This window comes from Chiloscyllium plagiosum, unplaced genomic scaffold (genome assembly GCF_037043375.1).
Source record: "Chiloscyllium plagiosum isolate Xiang-an unplaced genomic scaffold, Cpla_swu_hap1 HiC_scaffold_43, whole genome shotgun sequence".
NCBI lineage: Eukaryota > Metazoa > Chordata > Chondrichthyes > Orectolobiformes > Hemiscylliidae > Chiloscyllium > Chiloscyllium plagiosum.
The window spans coordinates 9676968-9704378 of record NW_028270181.1 but is presented as its reverse complement, the minus strand read 5'-3'; the positions used below and the strand labels follow the sequence as shown (position 1 = coordinate 9704378).

The 27411-nt window shown below is 45.9% G+C and overlaps 1 protein-coding gene and 1 long non-coding RNA gene across 2 annotated transcripts in view; both read right to left on the bottom strand.

Annotated features, from left to right (window-relative positions):
- The window catches only part of pofut4 (protein O-fucosyltransferase 4), a 29144-nt gene extending 27249 nt beyond the window's left edge, over positions 1-1895 (bottom strand). Inside the window, exon 1 of the mRNA XM_043679084.2 lies at positions 1170-1895. Within this exon, the coding sequence (XP_043535019.2) occupies positions 1170-1880 (711 nt within the window). The 5' untranslated portion in view covers positions 1881-1895. The remainder of the gene's footprint in view (positions 1-1169) is intronic.
- A 639-nt stretch (positions 1896-2534) lies between these two features.
- Positions 2535-18184, bottom strand: LOC122541901 (uncharacterized). Its single transcript, XR_006309709.2, has 3 exons — positions 17937-18184; positions 17701-17801; positions 2535-5369 (listed from the first exon to the last, which is right to left on the bottom strand). It is a non-coding gene; the product is annotated as an uncharacterized LOC122541901 (long non-coding RNA).
- Between the last annotated feature and the right edge of the window lie 9227 nt (positions 18185-27411).

The following is a 27411-nucleotide window of genomic DNA, read 5'->3' as shown; positions in this document are numbered from 1 at the left end:
CCCCCAGTCCGCACTGACCCTCCCCCTCCCCCCCCAGTCCGCACTGACCCTCCCCCTCCCCCCCCCAGTCCGCACTGACCCTCCGCCACCCCAGTCCGCACTGACCCTCCCCCCCCCCAGTCCGCACTGACCCTCCCCCCCCCAGTCCGCACTGACCCTCCCCCCCCCAGTCCGCACTGACCCTCCCCCCCCCAGTCCGCACTGACCCTCCCCCTCCCCCCCCAGTCCGCACTGACCCTCCCCCTCCCCCCCCAGTCCGCACTGACCCTCCCCCTCCCCCCCCAGTCCGCACTGACCCTCCCCCTCCCCCCCCCAGTCCGCACTGACCCTCCCCCCCCCAGTCCGCACTGACCCTCCCTCTCCCCCCCCCAGTCCGCACTGACCCTCCCCCTCCCCCCCCAGTCCGCACTGACCCTCCCCCTCCCCCCCCAGTCCGCACTGACCCTCCCCCTCCCCCCCCCAGTCCGCACTGACCCTCCGCCACCCCAGTCCGCACTGACCCTCCCCCCCCCCAGTCCGCACTGACCCTCCCCCCCCCAGTCCGCACTGACCCTCCCCCCCCCAGTCCGCACTGACCCTCCCCCCCCCAGTCCGCACTGACCCTCCCCCTCCCCCCCCAGTCCGCACTGACCCTCCCCCTCCCCCCCCAGTCCGCACTGACCCTCCCCCTCCCCCCCCAGTCCGCACTGACCCTCCCCCCCCCAGTCCGCACTGACCCTCCCCCACCCCAGTCCGCACTGACCCTCCCCCCCCCCCAGTCCGCACTGACCCTCCCCCCCCCCCAGTCCGCACTGACCCTCCCCCCCCCCAGTCCGCACTGACCCTCCCCCTCCCCCCCCCAGTCCGCACTGACCCTCCCCGTCCCCCAGTCCGCACTGACCCTCCCCGTCCCCCAGTCCGCACTGACCCTCCCCGTCCCCCAGTCCGCACTGACCCTCCCCGTCCCCCAGTCCGCACTGACCCTCCCCGTCCCCCAGTCCGCACTGACCCTCCCCCCCCCCCCCCAGCCCGCACTGACCCTCCCCCCCCCCCCAGCCCGCACTGACCCTCTCCCCCCCCCCCAGCCCGCACTGACCCTCCCCCTCCCCCCTTTACTGACCCTCCCCCTCCCCCCTTTACTGACCCTCCCCCTCCCCCCTTTACTGACCCCCCCCCCCCCCGGGCGGTACCTGTAGGTGCTCCATCAGTTGCCGGACATAGCGGTCGCGGTCAGACGCCACGGGGCAGTGGGACTGCAGGTAGAGCACGGGGGCGGTGCCGAGGCGGCGGAGCTGGTTCTTGCGGCGGAGGGAGGTGCCGGGCGCCTGCCGGAGGTAGCGGGCGGCGGGCAGCCACTGCAGGGCCAGGGGGTAGTCCGAGTGGCGGCGGAAGGTGGCGGTGTAGTTGAACAGGCGGATGGCGGCGGCCTGCGACAGCAGGTAGTTGTTCATCGGCGACTCCTCGTGGAACAGGGCCCAGGTGTGTCGGCGGCGGCGGGGCAGCGGGGCCCGGTCCGCTCGGAAATCCGTGCCGTAGAAGAGGACGGCGGCCGTCCGCCGGTGGCCCAGGGCCCGCTTGCTGCGGGTGACCAGGCAGGAGGCGCGGGCCGCCCGGCCTGGGGCCTGGCCCGGGCCCGGGATCGGGCCGCACTCGATCCGCTCCGACGTCCTCCCTCCGCCGGGGAAATGCGGGAACAGATCCTCGCTCCACCACAGCAGCACCGGCAGCTCCGTGTCCCCGGATCCCCCTCGCTGCTGCCGCTCACTGCTACCGTTAGCCTTGCCGAACTCCACCGCCGAGGCCGCCTCGAAAGCCTGGGCCTCCCGCCGCCCGCGTACCGGCGGCACTGAGGCCTCCAGGAGGAGGAGGAGGACGGTGGCAGCGGCGGGAAAGGCCGCCATGGCAGTTTAACGGTCGGGCTTCACGACACTTTCACAGCAGGAGGTCAAGTACCCCTGCCGCCGCTGACCCTCACTTTACGGCAGATGGTCGATCTCCGCCCCCCTTTCCCTCGAGTTGCGCTGCTCCGCTCCCCCGGATTACGGCCACGCGCTCACCCACTTTACGCCAGAAGGTCGGTCAGCACGGGTGCCACTTTACGATAGAAGGTCTTTCCCCTGCGTTCCAGCAGCAGGGACCAATCGCAGAACATCCAGGTAACTGATTGGCTATCTCTCCCCACCAATTAGCAGCCAGCACAACATTAACCCGTTAAATGCCTTGTTGGTGTGAGCTCAGAACTAAAATTCACACAACACCAGGTTATAGTCCAACAGGTCTATTTGGAAACACTAGCTTTTGGAGCACTGCTCCTTTGAAGGAGCAGCGCCCCGAAAGCTAGTGCTTCCAAATAAACCTGTTGGACATTAATCTGGTATTGTTTGATTTTTAACTTTGTACACCCCAGCCCAACACCGGCACCTCCAAATCATGAGCTCAGAATGGTAGCTCCAAGATAAAATTGTAGTCATTGGGTCAAATGAGAGTAGGCTTACTCAGTTGCAAATCTCTACAAGTTATTCTATTTCCAACATCAAATATCACACAACGTCAGGTTATAGTCCAACAGGTTTATTTGGAAATACTAGCTTCTTTTTCCAGATCTTGTTGAGGTTTTGTTTCAGATTTCCAGCATGTACAATTATTTGTTTTATTTAAGGTTTGTTCTTTCTCTGTTACAGAGTAGACTGGAAGAAACTGTTCCCCACTTGTGAAAGGATTGAAAGCCAGAAGACGTGGGGTTAAAGTGATTTCCAAAAGAAGCAAATGCACTGCAAGAATTTCAAGCTGCGCTTGGTTTGTGTCTGAATGCACAGCCTGGAAATGTCATGGAGGCAGGTTCGGTTGATGCATTCATGAGGGTATTAGATGATTGAATAGAATCGTTGCATTGGGTTACAAGGAGACTAGGGGTAATGATATTGGGTGCAATGCTTGTTCAGAGTCCAGTGCAGACAGCATGGGCTGCATGTGACACTCCTGTGGTACTGAAATTTGGTTTGTTCACCTGGACCATTCAATTTTAGTCAGTTCTCTGTGTGTGCAAGGTCTTTATGTATGTTCCAGGGATTCTCAGGTCCAGGTTATCCGGTTCCACTTTACACATGTCTGATATAAGGCACAGATGGAAATGTGTTGCTGGAAAAGCGCAGCAGGTCAGGCAGCATCTAGGGAACAGGAGAATCGACGTTTCGGGCATTAGCCCTTCTTCAGGATATAAGGCACACACTTTCAATCATGAACTCAGTCTCATTGTCTGACACCCTAGCCTCAGGATCTTCCTGATGAAGAGCTTATGCCCAAAACATCAATCCTTCCGCTCCTCAGACGGTGCCTGACCTGCTGTGCTTTTCCAATGCCACACTTTGCGACTCAGGACTTTTCCGGTCCAACTGCAAGCCTTGAGCTGCACTAGACTGTAATCTTAGACAACTTCAGATATAATTTGCTATTTTTGTGAAGCAAAGCAGGAATTTATGTGATGCTACTGATTGACAAGACAGTAAATGAGTTTTACAGTCTCATCCACACTCCATTGATTTCAATTTCACAACTGTACTAAATAATCACAGTGTCATATAACATTCAGAGCTGGATTCTAGTGCAATGTGAGTCATAGAGATGTACAGCATGGAAACAGACCCTTTGGTCCAACCTGTCCATGCCGACCAGATATCCCAACCCAATCCAGTCCCACCTGCCAGCACCCGACCCATATCCCTTGAAACCCTTCCTATTCATATACCCATCCACATGCCTTTTAAATGTTGCAATTGTACCAGCCTCCACCACTTCCTCATTCCATACACGTACCACCCTCTGTGTGAAAACGTTGCCCCTTAGGTCTCTTTTATATATTTCCCCTCTCACCTTAAACCTATGCCCTCTAGTTCTGGTCTCCCCAACCCCAGGGAAAAGACCTTGTGTATTTACCCTATCCATGCCCCTCATAATTTTATAAACCTCCATAAGGTCACCCCTCAGCCTCCGATGCTCCAAGGAAAACAGCCTCAGCCTGTTCAGCCTCTCCCTATACTCAAATCCTCCAACCCTGGCAACATCCTTATAAATATTTTCTGAACCTTTTTAAGTTTCACATTGTCAACTGGGGACAGCACTTTGACATTTTGTGTGGCTTCACCTAACACCAGATGGTGCTACAGTCCTATGTCTCATCATCCACATACACCAGAATACTGTTGCCAACTTTAGTTCCACATTTATTGTTACTGTGGCACGTTGGGTGGAAAAGGAGAACACAGCCAAATCAAAGGAGGTGATTCAAATTTGCAATAACTTGCATTAAAGGACCATATTTGTGGCTTTCATTTTTGCATTAAAGATATTGTACACCCATATTTCAGAGAGTCTCCTCAGTCTAGGGGCTGGCTCTGAACTGGCTGGTCACAGCCAGTGTATTGTCCTCATGTAAATAAAGGGTGACGTAGTGATGGGATACCGGCCTCTGTGCAGTTATTTCACATTGGCACTGTGATTCCAATACTCTCACAGTGTAAGCTGAGTTTATTAAACAGATACACTGAAACCTGCCAATATGGATGTTAGAGATGGGGATCAGTTGACTTAATTTGTAAGTTCCTTCATTTTGCAAATGGCCATTGTACATAAGGTAAATTTTATATACGTCTGTAAGTAGATGGTAGATTTGAAGAAAGGCAATATATTCTCTGAATATTTCTGAGCTAGAATAGGTCTTACAGTCAATTCCAGACCTAACCACTACCTTCTCAAGCACCATAAAGGATGGACAGTGGTGCTGGCCACTGATACAGCTGCTTATATCCCATGAATGTATATAGAAAGCTCAACCATCCAGCATGGTTTCTCATAGAATCCACTGGCCTCTTAAATGATGTTGTCTTTTCCTTCTATTCCATTGCCCTATCCCACCTGGAAATTCCATTCCATAGATACAGGTGAGAGGGGATTTAGCTTCAATCCCGAGATTCTTCCAAGTAAATTAAGATATTGACCCAGCAGGGGATGTCCTCCTGGGATTTTTGCTTTAGGAAAGCTGATTTGGGGATTTAACTTTCCGGTTACAGGAGTTTAGCACACTACAGTTCAGAATGTTGTGTGTCTAAACACTGTGGTTGACAAATCAGGGGTTGAACATTAGTGCAAAGGTAGTCTCAGTAACTGGCTGAATTTCTGTGCATCCCACTTCACATTGCTCCCTCCAGCGAGATTTCAGAGACGTGCTTCATCCTCCAGATCACGATGACAGCCGGTGGCAGTATGATCAGCAAACTCATTACGAGGATAGTCGCTAGGATTACCAGGATTATAACCCAGACTTCTAGCACATAGATTGGCATCATTGACCTTCAGCTGTTACAGCATCGGCATCAGAATGACCCAGCAGTCCTCTGTAAAACACAAGATGGATTTGAATGAAGGAAGGCATTTGATATCCCAATTGTCCCTCAGCTAGCTGTGTATAATGTGACAAAGAGGTCCCAAGCCTTTAAAAGGTTAGGTTGTCCTGGTTACTTTTAAGAGAGAGATTGAACGAGAGAAACCGAGCAAACTACTGAAGACCACTTGAGTAAACTGCTTGGAAGGCTTTGGATTTTGTTTTAATGCAGCCTGAATGGGTGTGCCAGCTATCACACAGATCAGGATTTATGAACAGTATCAGAAGCTGTTGGGGTCTCAACAGAGTTGGAAGCTTCAGTGAATGTCTCCTGGCTGCTCCTGTGTCTGAATTTTCTCTTGATGTGTTTTCCTCCTGAATTGGAGAACTGCATGTGAGAATCTGTGTCTGAATTTTCCTTTTTTGCCAAGCAGTGTGTTTATGGGATGTTACAATATTGGAACAGTTAATTAGTTATAGTTACTGTATCTATTATTCTGTTAGGTTTCCAACAGAGTTAAGTTATTCTAAATTCCTCTTTCTTTCATTGTATTTTAACTACAGTGTTTAAATAAATTTTGCTTTGCTTAACGTCAAATAGTTTGACCAATTGCATTGCATCTGGAACACATACTTGCCATTTGTCTTTAAAATAAGAAAAAATTAGAGTCTAGGATACCTTCTTAAAACATTTTGAGGGGGTCTGGTTTAGTTCATAACAATAAATTGACTGCTGATATGAACAATCAGATTTTTAAAAATCTATTTTCATTTTGAGATACTTTAGTCAAATTTCCTATTGAAAATGAAAGATGTTTTGTAATCTACTGAAATATCCTTTTAGCAGGTGTACATTGTCCGTGTCTCTTGTCTTCATGAAGAGAGGTTTTGTGGTGGAGTGGGTAGTGTCCCTGCCTCTCAATAAGAACCTCCTAGTTTAAGTTCAAGTCCAAGCTACTGCAAGGATGTTGTGGAAATTGAAAGGGTTCAGAAAAGATTTACAAGGATGTTACCAGAGTTGGAGGGTTTTATCTGTCGGGAGAGGCTGAATAGGCTGGGGCTGTTTTCCCTGGAGCGTTGGAGGTTGAGGGGTGACCTTATGGAGTTTTCTAAAATCATGAGGGATAGGGTGAACAGCCAAGGTCTTTTAGGAGGTAAAAACAATGACTGCAGATGCTGGAAACCAGATTCTGGATCAGTGGTGCTGGAAGAGCACAGCAATTCAGGCAGCATCCGAGGACAGGCAAAATCGACGTTTCGGGCAAAAGCCCTTCATCAGGAATAAAGGCAGAGAGCCTGAAGCGTGGAGAGATAAGCTAGAGGAGGGTGGGGGTAGGGAGAGAGTGGCATAGAGTACAATAGGTCAGTGGGGAAGGAGATGAAGGTGATAGGTCAGGGAGGAGAGGGTGGAGTGGATAGGTGGAAAAGGAGCTGGGCAGGTCGGACAAGTCCGGACAGGTCAGGGGATCGAGTTTCTGGAGGTTAGAAGCTAGGATGAGGTGGGGGAAGGGGAAATGAGGAAACTGTTGAAATCCACATTGATGCCCTGGGGTTGAAGTGTTCCGAGGCGGAAGATGAGGCGTTCTTCCTCCAGGCGTCTGGTGGTGAGGGAGCGGCGGTGGAGGAGGCCCAGCACCTCCATATCCTCGGCAGAGTGGGAGGGGGAGTTGAAATGTTGAGCCACGGGGCAGTGTGGTTGATTGGTGCGGGTGTCTCGGAGATGTTCCCTAAAGCGCTCTGCTAGGAGGCGCCCAGTCTCCCCAATGTGCCAATGGGACTCGCAAATGGGACTAGAATAATTTATGATGTCTAGTAGGCATGGATAAGTTGGACTGAAGGGTCTGTTTCCATACTGTACATCTTTATGTGTCTAAGTCCCACTGCAGGACTGGGTGGCGAGGGAAGGTGTTTGTAATCCAAGCAAACAGGTCAAATAACAAGTTTTAGCTTCTTCCAACACATGCCAATGGCAGGTGGTAAGAGTGGGAGAGATTCCTAGTCAATCCATGTGATGGAATTAAGGTTGGAGCCTCTTCAATCAACAGTGTTTCAATCAGTGTCTAGTAAATCTGAGCTGCTCCATTTTAGTCCAATCTTATAACTTCACTGCAGTACAACACGTAGCAGTGAGAGTTACACACTGCTCATGCCAACTCAGGGCCCCTATCATCCTCCTTTTCTCACTGCCAGCATTAGCTCTTTCCACAATCAGATTGTGCTTCCGTCATCAATGTTTTATATTATGGTAGAATGCCATACTGTGATGTTGGCACTGGTGAGTGATACTGCTTAGAATGGTCAGGCCAGAGGTCCTGGAGAATTGCTTTTTGGAAAAATATTATTGCCTCCTCACTCCATATTACTTCAAATGGGTAAATAACCTTGTTCCCAATCCTGGAAATGTAGGTTGTTTGATTATGCATCTTTGTGTGTCTGTTTTTTTTTCTCAATCCTGGGTATGCAGGCTGTTTGCTCATGCAATTGTGTCTCTGAATAAGCACAGCTAAATACATCCCAAATATTATCACTGCATTGCAGAATGCTGACTTTATAACTGCAGTAAAAGAGCAATCAATCAGAATTTCTGCCGATGAGTGCAATTATATTAAAATAGAATGAGTGTCACTACTTCAGCAGATAATACTGATTTAATTGAACATGATGTTCAAGGAATCAAACAGACTTCCTCTCAAAAACAGTTATACATACATAATTAATCTTTTTGGATTTTGTTTATCAAAGAATTAGATGTATATGCCCTTGAGGGTTGGGAGTCGGTCTCTTGAACTATTCAACAATGAATAAAGTCAACAAGAGTTTCTTTTAAATAATTGAAATAACCTTTTTGTCAAAGTAGGATTTGCTTGGGTTGGTCACTGTGATATAAAAATTCCTGCGCTTGTTTCGAAATCTTTCCATGGTCTTCCTCCTCAATCTGTCTGTAACCTTCTCCAGGTCCTGAGATCCCAGTGCTTATGAAGATGTTACTTAGTATGGTGACGAAACATCTGAAAACGAACCTTCCAGCTCAGCTCAGCGAACCTTCCACCAAACCTACATCCAGATCTCTGTGCTCCTCCAGATCCTGCAGTTTACACACTCCAGCTTCATGACTGTGCATGCCCTAGACCCTAATCTTTGGAATTCTACCCGTAAACTATCCTTTCTTTTTTTAAAAATTCACTTGTGGAATGTGAGTGTTGTTGGCTGGGCCAGTATTTATTGCCCGTCCCTAGTTGAGAAAGTGGTGGTGAGCTGCCTTCTTGAACTGCTGCAATCCATGTGCTTAGGTTGAGGGAGGGAACTCCGGGATTTTGATCCAATGATACTGGAGGACTGGTGATATATTTCCAAGACGGGATGGACAGTGGCTTGGAGGGGAACTTGCCAGTGCGGGTGTTCCCATATATCTGCTGCCATTGATCCTCTGGATGGTAGTTTTATGGGTTTGGAGGGTGCTGTCGAAAGATCTTTGGTGAATTTCTGCAGTACATCTGAGTAGTGATGGATGCACTGAATGTTTGTAGCTGTGGTGCCAATCAAGCAGATTGCTTTGTCCTGACTCTCTACCTATCTCTCCTTCTTTAATGCTCCTTAAAACCTATTTCTTTGACAGTCTCTAGTCATCTTTTCTAGTATTTTTTATCCAGCTTTTGTTGTCAAATTTCACCCAATAACACTGTCATTTAGTTGTCCAGACTGTGAGATGCAGCACACCTCAGCAGGGTCACCAGCTGGAATGAAACGTATAGACCAAATGTTTTTACTGCTGCAGATACAAATCTCACTTCTGTCGTAAACGGATTCTGACAGACAATGATATAGTAGCCATAGCATCACTTTCTGTTTAAGGAGGGATTACTAGTGTTGGGTTTAGCCTGAAGGTTAACCCCGCCTCATACAAGGGGATAGGTTAAGAAAGAAGGACCTTCAGTGTGAACTTACCCAGTTCAGGAATTGAACCCACATTGCTGGCATCACTCTACAAACCAGCAATCCATCCAGCTCCCTTTTGGAATACTGTGTTCAAATCTGGTCTCCCTGCTATAGGAAAGGTGTTGTTAAACTTGAGAGGTTACATAAAAGATTTACAAGGATGTTGCCAGGGTTGCAGGGTTTGAACTACATGGAGAGGCTGAATCAGCTGGGGCAATTTTCCCAGGAGTGTCAGAGGCTGAGGGGTGACCTTATAGAAGTTGATAAAATTATGAAGGACATGGATAGAGTGAATAGCTAGGGTCTTTTCCCTGGGGTGGCGGTGTCCAGAATTTGAGGGCATAGGTTTAGGGTGAGAGGGGTAAGATTTAAAAGGGACCTGAGGGTCAACTTTTTCACACAGAGGGTGGTACGTATATGGAATGAACTGCCAGAGGAAGCGGTGGAGGCTGATACAATTACATTTAAAAGGCATCTGAATCGGGCATATGAATAGGAAGGATTTAAAGGAATGTGGACCAAATGCTGGCAAATGGGACTAGATTAGGTTAGGATAACTGGTGGGTATGGATGAGTTGGACCAAAGGATCTGTTTCTGTGCTGTACAATCGTATGTCTCTGTAACCGTCCCCCAAACTGTCAACATAGCAAAGACAAAACTGCTGTAACAAAACCTGTCTTCAGAACTCTGTGGGATTAAAATTGGTTTTGGATTTACAGCGTAAAGTATGCAACAGAGAACCACATTTTAGATTAGACTTCCTACAGTGTGGAAACAGGCCCTTCGGCCCAACCCTCTGAAGAGTAACCCATCCCCTTCTGACTAATGCACCTAGCACGATGGACAATTTAGCATGGCCAATTCACCTGGCCTGAACATCTTTGGAATGTGGGAGGAAACCCACACACACACATGGAGAATGTGCAAGGTCCACACTGACAGTCACCCAAGGATGGAATTGAACCTGGGACCCTGGCGCTGTGAGGCAGCAGTGCTAACCACTGAGCCACCGTGCCACCCAAATCATTCTCCTGATTAACAGACTGAATGGGATCGTGGCTCTTCAGCATATTGTTTACATTTGAGCCATCGTCTGATTCAGAAACCTGGACAATATGTAAAATCTGAGAAAAAGATGCTGATACTAAGACATAGCCTTAAAATTTCAAATACAGATGATTATCAACTCAAGACGTGCTTGAAATCACAGGAAGAAATAAAGGTCTAAAAAGTAATTTCCAGAACAGAAAATGCTAGCATTAGCCATTGGATCTTTATGGCTGAAAAGCCATAAAGATCTCTTCTGGAGGACAACGTGGAGATCAGCAGTAAGAGGGGTTATCCTGGGTGGGGCTGGACAATGGATGTCACAGAGTGGCTGTTGACAGGCTACAGTGGATGTGTGAGGATAGACGAAAACATAGGAACCTAACGTACCATGACAGCAGCAGAATTATAGTCCCAACATCAAATTACCAGTGTGACAAATGTGATCTCGATAAAGTAACTGGCAAATCCATTCCCACTGTGTCTTTCAGGACTTCTCATGTCCTGTCATGAATATCTCCTCCCCTGATATTGTCGATTGCGTTGACATAGCCTCTTGCTTTCGTTCTAAACTGCAGAATTTTACTCCTTCCATTTCCCAGTTCTCAACCATTTTGTGCTCCATCTACAACTCTTCCATTCCATTCCCTTGACTTTTCTCTACATTTTTGGCAATTAGATTAGATTACTTACAGTGTGGAAACAGGCCCTTCGGCCCAACGAGTCCACACCGACCCACCGAAGCGCAACCCACCCAGACCCATTCCCCTACATTTACCCCTTCACCTAACACACTACGGGCAATTTAGCATAGCCAATTCACCTAACCTGCACATTTTTGGACTGTGGGAGGAAACTGGAGCACCCAGAGGAAAACCACGCAGACACGGGGAAAATGTGCAAACTCCACACAGACAATTGCCTGAGGCGGGAATTGAACCTGGGTGTCTGGCACTATGTGGCAGCAGTGCTAACCACTGTGCCGCCCACTAAATTCTAAATTCTATTTCTGTCAATTCCCCTTCCCCAAAGGACTCAATCCCTTTCTCTATTTCAACCTGCTATATTAATAACGCTTGTTGTGCCAAAATTTCTGAAATGCCACTTCTCCTCGGGCATAACTTTTATTTCCATTGCTTTTGATCATCAGGACCATCCACTATGTCCATCAGCCTTGATGTTACTTGCACTCCCTTTCCTTCTTCTCCCGTATGAACCATAGGAGCAGACATAGGCCATTCAGCCCATCAAGTCCAATCTGCCATTGGATGAGATCATGGACATCTGATAAACCTCAACTTTACTTTCCTGTCTTATCCCCATAACCCTTGATTACTTTGCTGACTACAAATCTGTCTCAGCCTTGCATATATTTTAACAACCCAGCCTCATTTGCAGTGAAGAATTTCACTATTCCATCAACCTCAAAGAGAAAAGAAATCCTCCTTCTCTCAGTCTTAAATGGGCATCGCCATTCTCTCAGATTGTTCTGTCTTATTCACGACTCTCCCATCAGGGAAGCAACCTCTCCATATCTACCCTGCCAAATCCCCTCAGAATCCACAGGGACCCTTTGCCTCACCCTTGTCTTGATTCCCTTCACATGTGTGTGAAGCAGAATTTCTGGCTAAATATCAGGGCATTGGTGGCCAGATCGTGGCAGGATGTTACCTCATGTGTATCATCTGTGTTGTATATGGAGTGTTTTATTGTTCTGAACCTATTCCACTGCACAGACAAGAACATTAAAATGGAAAATAATGTGCTCCTGCCAGTGGTTTAAAGAGAATTAATATATTTACAGAGGTAATGGTGGAGGGTTGTTTTTCCGACTGGAGGCCTGTGACCAGTGGAGTGCCACAAGGATCAGTGCTGGGTCCTCTACTTTTCATCATTTATATTAAATGATTTGAATGTGAACATAAGAGGTATAGTTAGTAAGTTTGCAGATGACACCAAAATTGGAGATGCAGTGGACAGCAAAGAAGGTTACCTCAGATTACAATAGATCAGATGAGCCAATGGGCTGAAGAGTGGCAGATGGAGTTTAATTTAGATAAATGTGAGGTGCTGCATTTTGGGAAAGCAAATCTTAGCAGGACTTATACACTTAATATTAAGGTCCTAGGGAGTGTTGCTGAACAAAGGGACTTGGAGTGCATGTTTATAACACCTTGAAAGTGGAGTTACAGGTAGATAGTGAAGAAGGCGTTTGGTATGCTTTCGTTTATTAGTCTGAGTATTGAGTACAGGAGTTGGGAGTTCATGTTGCGGCTGTACAGGACATTGGTTAGGCCACTGTTGGAATATTGCGTGCAATTCTGGTCTCCTTCCTATTGGAAAGATGTTGTGAAACTTGAAAGGGTTTCAAGGATGTTGCCAGGGTTGGAAGATTTGAGCTATAGGGAGAGGCTGAATAGACTAGGGCTGTTTTCCCTGGAGTGTCAGAGGCTGAGGGGTGACCTTATAGAGGTTTATAAAATCATGAGGGGAATGGATAGGATAAATAGACAAAGTCTCTTTCCTGGGGTCAGGGAGTCCAGAACTGGAGGGCATAGATTTAGGATGAGAAGGGAAAGATTTAAAATGGACCTAAGGGACAACCTTTCATGCAGAGGATGGTGCATGTATGGAATGAGTTGCCAGAGGAAGTGGTAAAGGCATTAGGATGAGTATATGAATAGGAAGGGTTTGGAGGGATATGGGCCGGGTGCTGGCAAATGGGACTAGATTAGGTTAGGCTCAGTAACCATTACTTTTGTGTTGAGGTGAGATGAAAAGCTATCATCAGTACAATCATTCACTTTCAATCAGCCACCTTCTGAAGCATCACTTACAAGGCAAAGGCATTGGGAACACACCTACCCTCTGGTCACTCAGTAGTGACCGGGAATTCACATCAAGTTTGTTTGTGTTGAACACCAGCAATCTCACTTCAATGTGGTGCAAAAATCACATGACATTACATAATGTATCCTTGTGGTGGCACTGCGGGACAACAATAACTTTGCATTTCTGTAGAGACTTTAGTATCATCAAATGTACGAAGATGTTTTACATAGGTCTAATGAGACAAAATTAGACACCACTCCACTTAAGGAAATATTAAGACAGGCCACCTGTCAAATAGGTTGATTGAGCAGAGGAAACAGAAAGCAAGCAATTCAGATCTGCAGGGTTATTCATTTCGACAATGTTTCGACCTGTTTCTTAACTCCATCGGCCCTGCTTGGATCCATTACCCTCCATGCCTTTGAGTAATTTAAAAAATCGGTCAATATCAGTTTGACATTTTCATTTTCAACAATTTCTTGAGGGAGAGTTCCATATCTCTACAACCTAGCGTGCAAAGAAACTCTTCCCTGGTATTGCTCCGGAGTTGGAATTTGAAGGCTGTGCTGGTTGTTGCAGGTCTTTCCTCCAGTGGTTGGTTGGCTTAGTTGGCTGGATGGCTGGTTTGTGATACTGTGGGATACCAACAGCGCAGGTTCAATTCCTATACTGGCTGAACGTACTATGAAGGTCTCTCTCGAATGAGAGTCTGTTAGAACTCTGGCATCTTTATGGATCTGCCTCACCAGACAAAATAGTCTCAATTTAGCCTGCCTTATCAAACATAAGTCAATTTGTCCACCGTTTATCTATACTCAGTGGAACAAAAACTTCATCAATGCCATCTGTTCTACTCTAAAGGAGGGGAGGTGTACTGTCACCACTCACTGGGGTAACACACAGCAACTCAAATCCCACTAATCGCAAAAGTTATTTTTGTTTACAAGAAATATACAAAATCCCCAAACTACCTGATACTCTGACCCATATTGATAGAAAGCACAGATCAGGTTTCTGTACTTAACAAGAATCCCAACTTATTTGGTCATTAGATTCCTGCTACAGCAACACATTTTCAGCTCTGATCTCCAGCATCTGCAGACCTCACTTTCTCCTCCAGCTACAGGTCAAGCAATTATAAACTGTCAGCATATAAGACTACAAATTAAAGTTTAAACCCCCTTTTTAAACTCACAAACAGGCAAAGAAAACATATTGGCTTAGAAAAAATTGAAAAAAACCCACTAGTTAGTAGTGATTAGTGAGAGAATCAAAACTTCCAGGGACAAGGCAGGAGAATAGGGTTGAGAAACATATCAGCCATGATCAAACGGTAGAGCAGACTCGATGGGCTGAATGGCCCGATTCTACTCCTGTAGTTTATGGTCAGTTCCACAGTCTTTGCTCATAAGATCTGTTGGGTTTGTTGATGCTGATTTGAAGATCTTAACCTTTGTCTGAATGCTTCCATTGGTTTGCAAGAGATGCAGTATGGCTGGATCACTTATAAAATGTCTCTGACCTAGCAAATTCAATGTCACAGTTTGCATTAACTGCTGAAGGTATATGAGCTGGTTTAAAATGGCTTACTGCAGGGAACTGGGAGAGAGAGTTGTTTGGCTGCTGCTGACCTGCTGGTTTCACTTTGGTCTGACAAAGCTTCTCTGTCTTTCTGACAGTCCAAGCTGTTCAGCTGCTTGACAACCAATCACATACATGATTTGGAGATGCCGGTGTTGGACTGGGGTGTACAAAGTTAAAAATCACACAACACCAGGTTATAGTCCAACAGGTTTAATTGGAAGCACACTAGCTTTCGGAGCGACGCTCCTTCATCAGGTGATTGTCACATACATGGTTGGCAGAGAGAGGATCATTGTCATTGGTAATTGGTCCCTATTCCACACACCTATCGGCTTCATTGTAAACAACCCTGTGGCTCCAGTTCGTCTGCACATTTACTGCAGCTCACTGCTCCACCTAGTGTTCACACCCCCTTCCTTTCTCAACATGCAGCCACTCTTGTAAAATCCATGATTTCATCAGTTCCTTCTCATTTTAGTCCCCAGTTTTAAAAAGTGAAATAAAAAGACACACTTTTTACACTACTTTTACCACTACCCCCAAACCAGAATCCCCCAGGTTCAAATCCCATTTTATGGGCATGGTAGGTATAATCTTTCCAATATCCCGATGGTAGATAGTGAGAGTAGGGAAGATTCTTTTGGTCACACTTGGTAGAAAGTGATGTGTGTCACGTTTGACAACACCGTCCAGGGGAAAAAAAACCCTTCAGAACCACATGCTCTGTTTGTCTTATGCATCACCTGGCACGAGGAAGTGAAATTTAAACTAATGTATACTGTTTCATAATGTGCTCAAACAGAACTTACATTCACTGTTTTACGTAAGCTTATTGTTGACTCTATGGATTCAGGTGGGCAAAGAGCCCTTTCATTGGTCACATTTCTCAAACTAAAGGGGTCTCTAGTCTCCTAAAGCAATGGGCTGAATGGCCTCCAGATGTTCGATGGATTCTAATAATATAATTAAGTCACCACTCCCCAGGACGTGGAGGATTTGGAGAAGGTGCAGAGAAGGTTTACCAGGATGTTGCCTGGAGAAAGTGTGGACTGCAGATGCTGGAGATCAGAGCTGAAAATGTGTTGCAGGATGTTGCCTGGTCTGGACGGTTTTAATTATGAGGAAGGGTTGGATAAACTCAGATTGTTTTCATTAGAAAGACAGAGGCTGAGCGATGACCTGACAGAGGTCTACAAAATTATGAATAGCAGAGATAGGGTGGATAATGAGAAGGTGGAAAGGTCAATGACAAGAGGGCACAGGTTCAAGGTGACTTGAGGGGAGAAAAATTTAGTGGGGGAAGTGCAGGAAAACCTTTTCACACAGAGGGTGGTGGGTGCCTGGAAGGTTCAGCCAGTGGAGGTGGTGGAAGCAGGCATGTTAGCAATGTTTAAGGCGTATCTTGATGACACATAAATGGCAGGCAAACGGAGAAATAGAAACCACATATGGGCAATAAGCAGGTCTAACTAAGGATTAGGAATCAGCGCAGGACTGGAGGGCTGTATTGTACTGTATTATTTCATTTTATGGTTTCCATGCTTTCAGACGTAGTGCTCCATTAGTCATGTCCCTCTTAACAAGGCGATAGTGAGGACTGCAGATGCTGGAGAGTCAGAGTCGACAAAGTGTGGCGCTGGAAAAGCACAGCAGGTCAGGCAGCATCCGAGGAGCAGGAGAGTCAATGGGAGACTCACGGAGATCTTTGCGGAGGGAGGAGGAAAAATTCTTCAATGTGGGCATCCTTAGAAGAGGCTTCCCAGTGTGATTAGCAGCAACTAGGAGTCCTGATGAAGGGTCCTGTCAAGACATTGACTCCCCCACTCCTTGGATGCTGCCTGACCTGCTGTGCTTTTCCTGCACCACTTTAATCTAGACCCTCCTCCCCCACTCTTAAACAAGGAGAGATTTGTCTGAATATTGTTGGATGGTATTGGGTTAATTAGAAAAAGATCCTATTAATTTCCAAACACCTACCATTAAACCATGGGGCCATGACTAGGCATGAGGCAGGACTGTTGACATGGAGCAGGACTTTGATAAAATCACACATGAGGACCGTCTGAAAACCATCTCTACCATCATCAGACCGTCACTCGACAGGGGAAACAAGTCTATGTTGTGATAAAGTCAACTGTCTGCATCAAATAGTTATTTCATAGTTATCAAGCAAAAGCATTGAGACACTTGCCAGATTATATTTCCAAGCGAAAGTTTTTGTTGGAGGGAGTAGTGGGACGTTAGTTCGTGAAACCTTGCATAACGTGGGATTTAATTTTTGAACTGAAGTCAGAGTTGTAGCTGTCAAATAAGAGAGTAATGGAAATGGGGGTCAAAAGTGAAAAAGATGTTCAGGCTGACTTTCAAAAGCTCCAATGGCAGAATTCCTACAATGTCGAGGTAGGTAAAAACAATAACCACAGATGCTGGAAACCAGATTCTGGATTAGAGTGGCGCTGGAAAAGCACAGCAGTTCAGGCAGCCTGAACGCCAATGTCGAGGTGGGTCCACACTAACCTTCTGTACAGTATCCCAGCGCCAAGTCTGATCTACACATTCCTGGACATTATTAGTAATTTCCCCACCCCAACTTGCACATCTTTGGACTATACAAGGAAGAAAGGGAGAAAGTGCACACTCCACACGGACCGAGGGTGGAATCAAACCCGAGTCCCTGGCGCTATGAAGCAGCAGTGAGCCATCATGTCACTCTCTTATTTCATATGGCATCTCATGGAAACCCCTGAAAGCAACAACAACCTTTATTTATAGAGCACACTTAATAGAGTAAAACGTCCCAGGGCACTTCACAGGAACATTAATAAACAAACATTGGCGCCAGGTGAAAGCAGAGCTGGGCTAGCAAAAGAGCTTGCTCTGCCGGAAACCCCAGCAGTTATTCTGTGTGAAGTAAAATGCTACAAGCAGTCATACTATGACTTACTTTTGGATGGCATTCGTTCGGGGAGAAATATTGGTCGGAGCACTAACCAAACACTTGGCATGCTCTCTCCCGAAAAGTGCAGCACTTCCTGGAGCACTGACCTACGTGAGAGAGACGGAGATATAAAGAGAGAAGGAAAGAAAGTTTTTTTTTGCATGTTCCCAAGAACTAGAGATTGAGAAACCACTTGAATCAACAGTAGTCTTATTGTTTCTAATAGTTGCGGGTGTACTAACCTTCGTCTGGTTGAAGTAACAGATCGACAGACAGCATAACCTTAAACTGGAGGTGACAAAGTAATTTCCATTATAGAAACTCGACAAGTAATTGTGGTTCCACTGTCCAGTCTGCCTACAGCTGTAGTTTATCTCCCATTCGGCGCGTTAATTTCGAAATGCTGTATTTTGCTTAGCTGCTTCAGGCTTCATGCTGACTTACTGTTTCTGCCAATTGCTTGTGACCAACTTAAAACAGAAATATCAGGTGATGTGGGCAGTGCAGAAGAACATGCAGTTATTTTAGGCTCCCTTCGCATGATTTGCTAGCTTATCCTCCCACATGAACTTGCAGCAAAAAACCACTGACACAAGACTAAAACTATCATTGAAGCTCCTGCATTAATCAGAATAATAATCTGGGGGTGTGTTTCCTGTCCCTAACATTGAAAACTACTTGAAGTGTAGTCTTCTGCTTAAACGCACGTTTGAAGTGCTCAGGGTAAATGGTTAAATAAAACCAAAGATGGAGATGGGGTGTTCTGTGCAATTTGCATCCCTCCTTTGAGCTAACTTGAGAAATTATGAACTCCCCAAAATTCAATCCAAACACTGTGACTGTGTGTGAGGGTTGGGTCCTGAAAAATATTCCTGACTGGAGTTCACAACTGGGAGACATATTTTTAAGGTGAGAACGGTTTAAAAGGGAACTGAGGAGCAACATTTTCACACAGAAGGTGGTTGGTATGTGGAATAAACATCCAGGGAAAGTGACAGGTGTAGGTGGAGTTACAACATTTAAAAGACTTTTGGACATGGATATGAGTCAAACGGGGGCAAGTGGGACTAGTTTAGTTTGGGAACATGGAGCAGTCCCCTCCCGCGGTTATGTCAGCACCAGGCTCCATCTTTTCCTCTGCTACATGAGGACTGTATCAGCGCTGCCTCGTCCTCCAATGAGGAGCTCGAACAGTTCATCAGCTTCACCCACACCTTCCACCCTGACCTCAAATTCACCTGGACTGTCTCTGACACCTCCCTCCCCTTCCTGGACCTCTCCATCTTCATCTCTGGCAACTGAATCAGCACTGACATCCATTTCAAACGCAACGACTCCCACAGCACAAAAAGGTCCCAATAAAAGGTCCCGAACTGAAAGGTCGACTCCCCTTCTCCTGGCCTGCTGTGCTTTTTCCTACTCCATGCTTTAACAACATGGTTGGGACCCGTTTCTGTGCTGTATGACTCTATGACTGGGGCTATGGCAAGTGCTGAGGGAAACCCATCAAGAGGGGAAACTGTCCTCAGCCATATCCTCACCAATCTATCTCTCACAGCTGCATTAGTCCAATCACAGCTTAGATCAGAGTGACAGTGGACAGCCCCATGCCTTCACACTGACAATACTCTCCTGGCTGTCGTGTGGAACACTGCTACATGGATTGGTTAGTTCAGTTGGCTGGATGGCTGGTTTGTGATGCCAACAGCATGGGTTCAATTCCTGCACCGACTGAGGTTACTATGAATGTCCCACCTTCTCAACCTCTGCCCTCACCTGAAGTGTGGTGACTTTAAGGCTAAGCCGTAAATTGTTGTCTATGATGACTTTACTGACTGAGTAGAATAGGGTTCGGAACAGCTCAAGCTGGGAATCTGTGAGGCTGTGCTGTTGACCAGCAGCGGAATTGTATTTGACCACAACCCGTAACCTAATGGCCCAGCACATCTCCAACTCTATCATTAACCTGAAGTCAGGTGATCAACCTGGTTCAGTGAACAGTGTAGGAGGACATGCTAGCAACAGAACGAAAGGAACTGAAGTAGGCCATTCAGCCCCTTGAGCCTGTTCCACCATTCAATGTGATTATGGCTGGTTTGTGGCCTAACTTCCCGTACCTGCCTTTAGCCCATATCATTTAACGCTTATGCTTAACAAAAAAAACTGATCTGTCTTAGGTTTAAAATTAACAACTGCTCTAGCATTAACTCCCATTTGTGGAAGAGAGTTCCAAATATCTACAACCCTTTGTACATGGAAGTGCTTCTTAACATCTCTCCTGCAGGTCACCATGACTCAGTGGTTAGCGCTGTTGCCTCACAGCACCAGGGTCAAGATTAGAGTGGGGAACTGGAAAAGCACAGCAGGTCAGTCAGCATCCGAGGAGCAGGAAAATCGATGTGTTCATCAAAACCCTTCATCAGGAATGAGGCTGGGAGCCTCGTGAGTGGAGAGATAAATGGGAGGGGGCTGGGGCTGAGGAGAAAGTAGCTGAGTGTATGATAGGGGGATGGAGGTGGGGGTGAAGGTGATATGTCGGAGAGGAGGGTGGAACGGATAGGTGGGAAGGAAGATTGACAGATGGGACAGCTCATGAGGGCGGTGCTGATCTGGAAGGTTGGAACTGGGGTAAGGTGGGGGGAGGGGAAATGAGGAAACTGGTGAAGTCCACATTGATGCTATGGGATTGAAGGGTCCAGGGAACTGGGTTTGATTCCAGCCTCGGGTGACTGTCTGTGTGGAGTTTGCATGTTCTCCCCAATTTGTTCCCTTTGGGTCCTGTGATTTCCTCCCACAATCCAAACATATGCAGGTTAGGTGGATTGGCTAGTGGGAAATGGGGAGGGGGAGGGGGATAAGTCTGGGTGGACTGGGATGATCAGTGTGGACTCAATGGGCTGAGTCCACACTAGGGATTCTATAAATGATCTGGCCCTAATTTCTGGCCTACATTCCTAATTCTAGTATCCCAGCCATGTTGAAATACCTAAAACTGAGATGAAGCTGCAAAACATGAGTACCTGTGTGCCAAACAGCATAAGTAGCAAATGATAGACAGAGCCAAGGGACTCCACAACTAATGAATCAAGTCTGCCACATCCTACCGTGAATGGTGCTGGATAAGTAAGCTGCTCACTGGAGCAGCATGTAGCCCCACAAATATCCCCACCTGCAATGATGCAGGGAACTCAGCACATCAGATAAGGCTGAAGAACTTTCAAACTTCTTCATCCAGATTATCAAGTGAACAATCCACATTGATCTCCTCCAGCGAGCCAGACTTCAGCCAATTCTATACATTCCACGTGGCATTAAGAATTGGCTAAAAATATTGGACCTGACAACATTCTGATGATAATACTGAAGGCCTGCATTCCAGAACTTGCTGCTCATCCAGCCAAGCTGATATCTACCTGACATTGAGGGAAACTCTCCAGATATATCCTTTCTGAAAAAAGAACAAATCCAAGTGAATGACCATGCCATCAGTCTACTCTCGCTCATCAGTAAAGCGATGGAAGGGGTCAGCAACAGTGCAACTGAGCAGCAGCTGCTCAGTGATGCTCAGTTTGCGTTCTGCCAGGGTTACTCAGCTCCTGACTTCATTATCGCCTTAGTTTGAACATGGGCAAAAGAAGCTGAACTCCAGAGGGGAGGTGGAAAGCCACATTTAACCAAGTATGACATCAAGGAACCTTAACAAAACTGTAGTCCATTGACTGTAAGACTGTAAAGAATAGGAACAGGCATAAGCCATTTGGCCCCTTGAATGTGCTATAATGGGATTGGAAGGTGGTTGTGGTTGTTGGAGGTCCGTTATCTCAACTCCAGGATATCTCTGCAGGAGTTCCTCAGGGTGGTGTCCTAGGCCCAACCATCTCCAGCTGCTTCATCAATGACCGTCCCTCTATCATAAGGTCAGAAATGGGGATATTCGCCGATGATTGCACAATGTTCAGCACCACTTGCGACTCCTCAGATACTGATGCATTCCATGTCCAAATACAGCAAGACTTGGGAAATATCCGGCATGCAAATCTTGTAGCTGTAACAGCAGGACAGAAGCTTGGAACTCTGAGGAGAGTCCCTCAACTCCTGATTCCCAAAGCCCAAGGCCCAAGTCAGACAATGACCATCTCTAACAAGAGAATATCTAACCAGAATTCATTGATATTCAATGGTGTTACCAAAGCTGAATCTCCGAAAATCGACCCGAGTGAGATGGGATACTCTCCTCTTGCCTGGATGAGTGCATTTCCAACAACACTGAAGACGTCCTTCAACACTTCCTTGGACTTGCTTAGATCATACCCCATTCACTAAGTTAAGTATTCACTCCCTTCTCCCTGAAGTATGTACAATCTACAAGATGCACTGGAACAACTCACCAAAGCTCCTTTGAATAGCAATATCTAAACTCATAGACTGTGCCATTTTGAAGGAGGCAGGTGTATGGGAACACACTGAGTTCCTCTCTAGTTCAAACTGTCCTGTCTTGGAATTGTATTAGGATTCCTTCACTGTCATTACATTAAAATGCTGGAGCTCCCTTCCTAACAGTATAGTGGCTGTACCTGTACTTCATGGACTGTAGTGGTTCAGGAAGTTGGCTCAGCATCACCTTCTCAAGGTAACAGTGTTAGCCAACAAAGGCTGTTCTAGTCTGTGATCCCCACATCCCACGAAAGATAAACAAAAAAAGGTTCCACTGGTATAAGAATTGTCAACTTCACAGAATTGTCTTCCAGCCTTTAGCAATTAAAGAATCTTCAGGGCCTTCAGAGAGTCACAGAGATTTACAACAGGGAAACCGGCCCTTCTGTCCAACCTGTCCACGCTGCCCAGTTTTCACAATTAATCTAGTCCCATTTGCCTGCATTCGCTCCATACCCCTCCATACCTATCCCATCCATGTACCTGTACAAATGTTTCTTCAATCATAAAATTGTACTCGCCTCCCCCACTGTCTTTGATAGCCTATTCTAGACATTCACCACCCTCTGTATGAAAAAAGTTCCCCTCTGGTCCCTTTTGTATCTCTCCCTTTCACCTTAAACCTATGCCCTCTGGTTTTAGACTCCCCTACTATGGGGAAAAACTGTCAGCTATCTACCTTATCTCTGCTTCTCATGATTTTATAGACCTTTACAAAGGTACTCCTCAGACTCCTTGAAGGAAGTCCCAGCATCTCCTTATAACTCAAACTCTCCATTCCAGGCAACATCCCAGTAAATCTTTTCTGCACTTGTTCTAATTTAATTACATCCTTTCTATGGTAGGGTGACCAGAACTGCACGTAGTACTCCAAATGTGGCCTCATACAACATCTTGTATGCAAAAACCCTCAGAGAGAAAAAAAAATTCCTTAGTGCAAATTTTTGTATTTTCTACAATTGTGTTAAAACACTTCTACTTTTGGCTCTGGAAATGTTGGTGATGGGGAACTGTCAAGGTAGACCTAACCAATTAACAAAAATAGTCCGTTCCCTTTCTGATTGGCTGTGGGGAAGGTGGGGCACCTGAACAATGGAGGAACATGTGATAAAATCTCCAGGAATATGTCCAGCCAGAGTAGGCAATGTTCAGCCTGATTTTGTTATGGGAATAATTGGCTTGGGAGCAAACTTATTGGAGAACCAGCAAGATACCTTCCTTTAGAAAGGGTTATGACTGGCTTGACCAGGTCACAAACAACTCGACAGTTGAGATAATTAATTCTGCACTTTTTCGCACTTTATCACCAACAGATATAGAACTGTCACAGTTGGCAGTAAACTGTGTGTTTGGAGCATTTTCAATCAAGGCGTTGTACATGTACTGGGTAGTTCTTCTGGTGCTTTATTATTGCAGAGATCACCATTATGAGCTGATGGCCGTAGAGTCATAGAGATCTATAGCACTGAAAAATGCCCTTTGGCCCATCTCAATCGTGCCAGTCAAAAACAACTACTTAACTATTTTAATCCCATTTTCCAGCACTTGGTCCACAGCCTTACAAGTGCACACCTAAACACTATTTATATGTTATAAAGGTTTTTTGCCTTTACCACCCTTACAGTTAGCTAGTTCCAAACTCCCACCATCCGTTGGGTGAAAACGGTTTTCCTTACATACCCTCCAAACCTTCTACTAGATTCCAGACTTAAACCTGGCTTGATAGATGATATAATTATCATTGTGTTTGATTCATTAATGTGGTGGTTAGTCCCTGAAACAAATTCACACAAGGCTGCAGATTTTCTTTAACAATAGAGTAGATGTTTGTTCCATAAAAGAAGAAATGAAACAAACCAAACTACCTTAATATAGAAGACAGCTAGAAAGATCTAAAACATACCGCAAACCAAAGTTTCAACCTTTATTCTGACATCATCATTACAGGGACTCGGGCCCAGAGAAATTGCACATTTCACTCAACTCACCAACCTTCTGTGTAAGTGGCTCCTTACAGTTTCTGAGCAATGGATTATGAAAGCAAATCAACAAATCCTTTCCAAGTCTATTGATATGAATGTTTCACAAACTGGGGGGCCTAAACTTCCTAAGTTCAAATAACTTGCAGTTTTCTAACCAAACTCTCCTGGCTTAGATGTTTCACAAACTAAACCCTCCTGCTGAAGTGACTGGTTCCCTGACCTCCTTCCAGGAGAGAATCTAAACTTGTTTCAGAATGCAACCCTGGTGTTTTCTGACTGAATTAAGGAGCTGTCTCAATTGTAGATTCTTCAGAATGGAAGGCAGAGCTAATGACCTTACCTGTTTCCCTACTATAAATCCAACAGTATAAACATCTTTCCATTAGCACCACAGGGGCCAACACTCACTTGCTTTCTGAGAAATGCTGGATATACTCACTTCTCTGGAAGGAACTCTTCACAGAAATAACCAACATCCGTCGCTTCCATTTATAATCGTGAATTCAAAACATTATGCTAATGCATAAATAAGTTGTGCATCTTTTAACATGCTATGAGGATCAAATAGCTTTGCAGATGGACATAAAATCAGGTCTAGAAGTTTGATATTCAGGTTAGATCTCTGCACACCTCCAATTCAAGCCTTTTGCAGTTCCTGATGTTCATCATTTCACTATGGGTGCCATGAATTTAGCTGCTCTGGAATTCATTGCTAAACCTCTCCATAGCACTGCTCCTTTGATGTTCCTTAAGATCTACTTCCTTCAACATGGGCGGCATTACGTTATGCCACCCATGCTCAATCAATGCGTTGATTGTTAGCACTGCTGCCTCACAGCACCGGGAACGCAATTCCACCCTTGGGTGACTGTCTGTGTGGAGTTTGCACGTTTTCCCCGTGACTCCGGGTGCTCCGGTTTCCTCCCGCAGTCCAAAGGTGGATTGGCCATGTTGAATTGCCCTAGTGTCCAGGGGTGTGTAGGCCAGGGTGGGTTAGCCATGGGAGTGCAGAGTTACACGGATAGGATAGGGGGTAGGTCTGGGTGGGATGTTCTTCAGAGGGCTTTGAACTAGATTCAGTGGGCTGAATGGCCTGCTTCCACACAGTAGGGATTCTGTGACTGAGTGAGCTTTTAGTCAAATTTTCTTATGTGACCTTGTGCTAAATTTCACATAATCATTGTTCCTGTGAAGGTGCTATATAAATGCAAGGTGTTAAGTTGTATCTTGATGCACTAGTGCATTGCTGTCAAGCCTGCACTTTTATACTGTGAAATAATGGTCTGGCCGTGGTGCTACAGATATTGGACCACCATTTGCATTGATAATCTGTGCAGTAAGGCCCAGTATAGAATGAAAATCCTTGTCAGTGGAAATGTTGCTTTAGTATACTCTGGGTATTTGGTTTTCTCAGCCCGAAAGTCAGGGCTGTTGAATTATTCAGTGCCTTGCCATAAATGAAATGGAAAGCTTGACTTGACATATTTCTGTTCACTGATCCTCGAATGGATTCTGTTGCATTAAGAACCCATTTAGCTTTTAGCGATGCCTCTGAGGCTGTCTTGAGATGAATTTGTAATGATCAGCATATCCAGGATCGCTCTGAATCCAGAATACAAAATTAAAGGGGCTTTGGTTTCTGGAGGGACATTTGTAAGAAAACAGTTTAGGGTGTTAGAATGCTCTGGTGTAAACCTGGCCTCATAAACTTCCCAGTTGAGAAAGGTGATTGTGAAGCTGAATTTGCACTTTTAAACGCCCCTGCCTGCTTGCTTGGGACTATGTGGACAGTGTCCAACTTATTTCACAATGGACCCTTGCAGCCAGTAGACTTTCATTCCAGTTTTCTGAGCTGGAATCTAATTAGGTCCCAGATGCAAAACCTTGGTGTGCTGACTCACCTTCCCAACAGGTACTTCTTTAGCTAACAAAGTAATTTAATATGATGAGTTCATCATCGCGTTGTTTGCATATTAGATTCATTTGATAGCCAATGAAGTGGAACACAAGCACTGTGAGAATTGCCAACTGTTACTGTGTTTTCCCTTCACTGTTTGATCACACAGCATTGCCCTTTGATGTGAAGGGCACTGCTTGTCACTGGCCACTCGAGTGTTGGTGGTGGAATATAAATATATGATTTACCCACTTGTTGTTCTTCTCAGAGTCCTATTCCTGCACTCACATGACATGGGTGCTGGGGAAAAATAAGCAGTACCGCTGTTTGGCGATAGTGTGTGGGGGGAAAAATATATAACCAGGAAGTTAGAATGCAGGTGAATTGGTAGCAACTGTCAGGGAAATTGTGTTGTTTGTCATGGTGTGCCAAAGAGTTCCAGCCAATACTCAGTATCCTATCAGCCCCAGTGCAAACCAACAGCTTACTTTTTAACCTTTAAGATGCACTGCTGACTGTCTTACTCGATGGCCCATGTGTTAAACATGCTGGTTAATTCACTGACCATGTGATCTGAGCAGGAAGCCAAGGGATTAGATTCATTTAGGATATCTGGTCAGCATGGACGAGTTGGACTGAAAGGTCTGTTTCCGTGCTGTGCATCTCTATGACTCTATGACCGAAGTCAATGATTGGTAAATGCATTCAATCCAATACATGCTCCATTTGTGGATACCTCCACCCATACAGTGCAGGAGCAATGGTTTACATATTCTGCCAGAACCTTTATTTGAATTAATGAACAGCTGGAGTTAGTATCGCACTTTAACATATCAAAACACCTTTATACTATTTGTACGAGTGTAGCATGGGGCTTAAAAGTGCTATCTTCAAACCACGTCATTAAGAATTAATCATTAAGGCTCAATTACTCATGGTAAATAAAGTGGGAAATTAGAGGTAAGCACCGCAGGGAGTGGAGTGTTTTATTTCCCCGTCCAACGCTATTTTGATTTAATCCCCACCTTCCCTTCACTTGTTTGATCGCGCATCATTGCCCTTTGACAAGAAGGGCATTGTTTGTCACCGGCCGCTCAGGTGTTTCCTTTCTTCCTGGTGGTGTAATACGAATTAAAATTAACACAGTATTGTTTCTCACTGTGTCTCACACCTGCACACACACGACATGGGTGCTGGGGAAAAATAAGCACTACCAATGTCAGGCAGCAGTGCGGGGGTAACAGAAAAATATAAACAGGAGATTTAGAATCTCCTCAGTTTAGGGGACTGAAAGAAAAAGAAAAAGAAAGTGGGAAATTAGAGCCGGACACAGTGGTGTGTGGGGTGTTTTATTTCCCTCTCCAATTCTATTCTGATTTAATCCCTGCCCTCCCCTTCACTTTT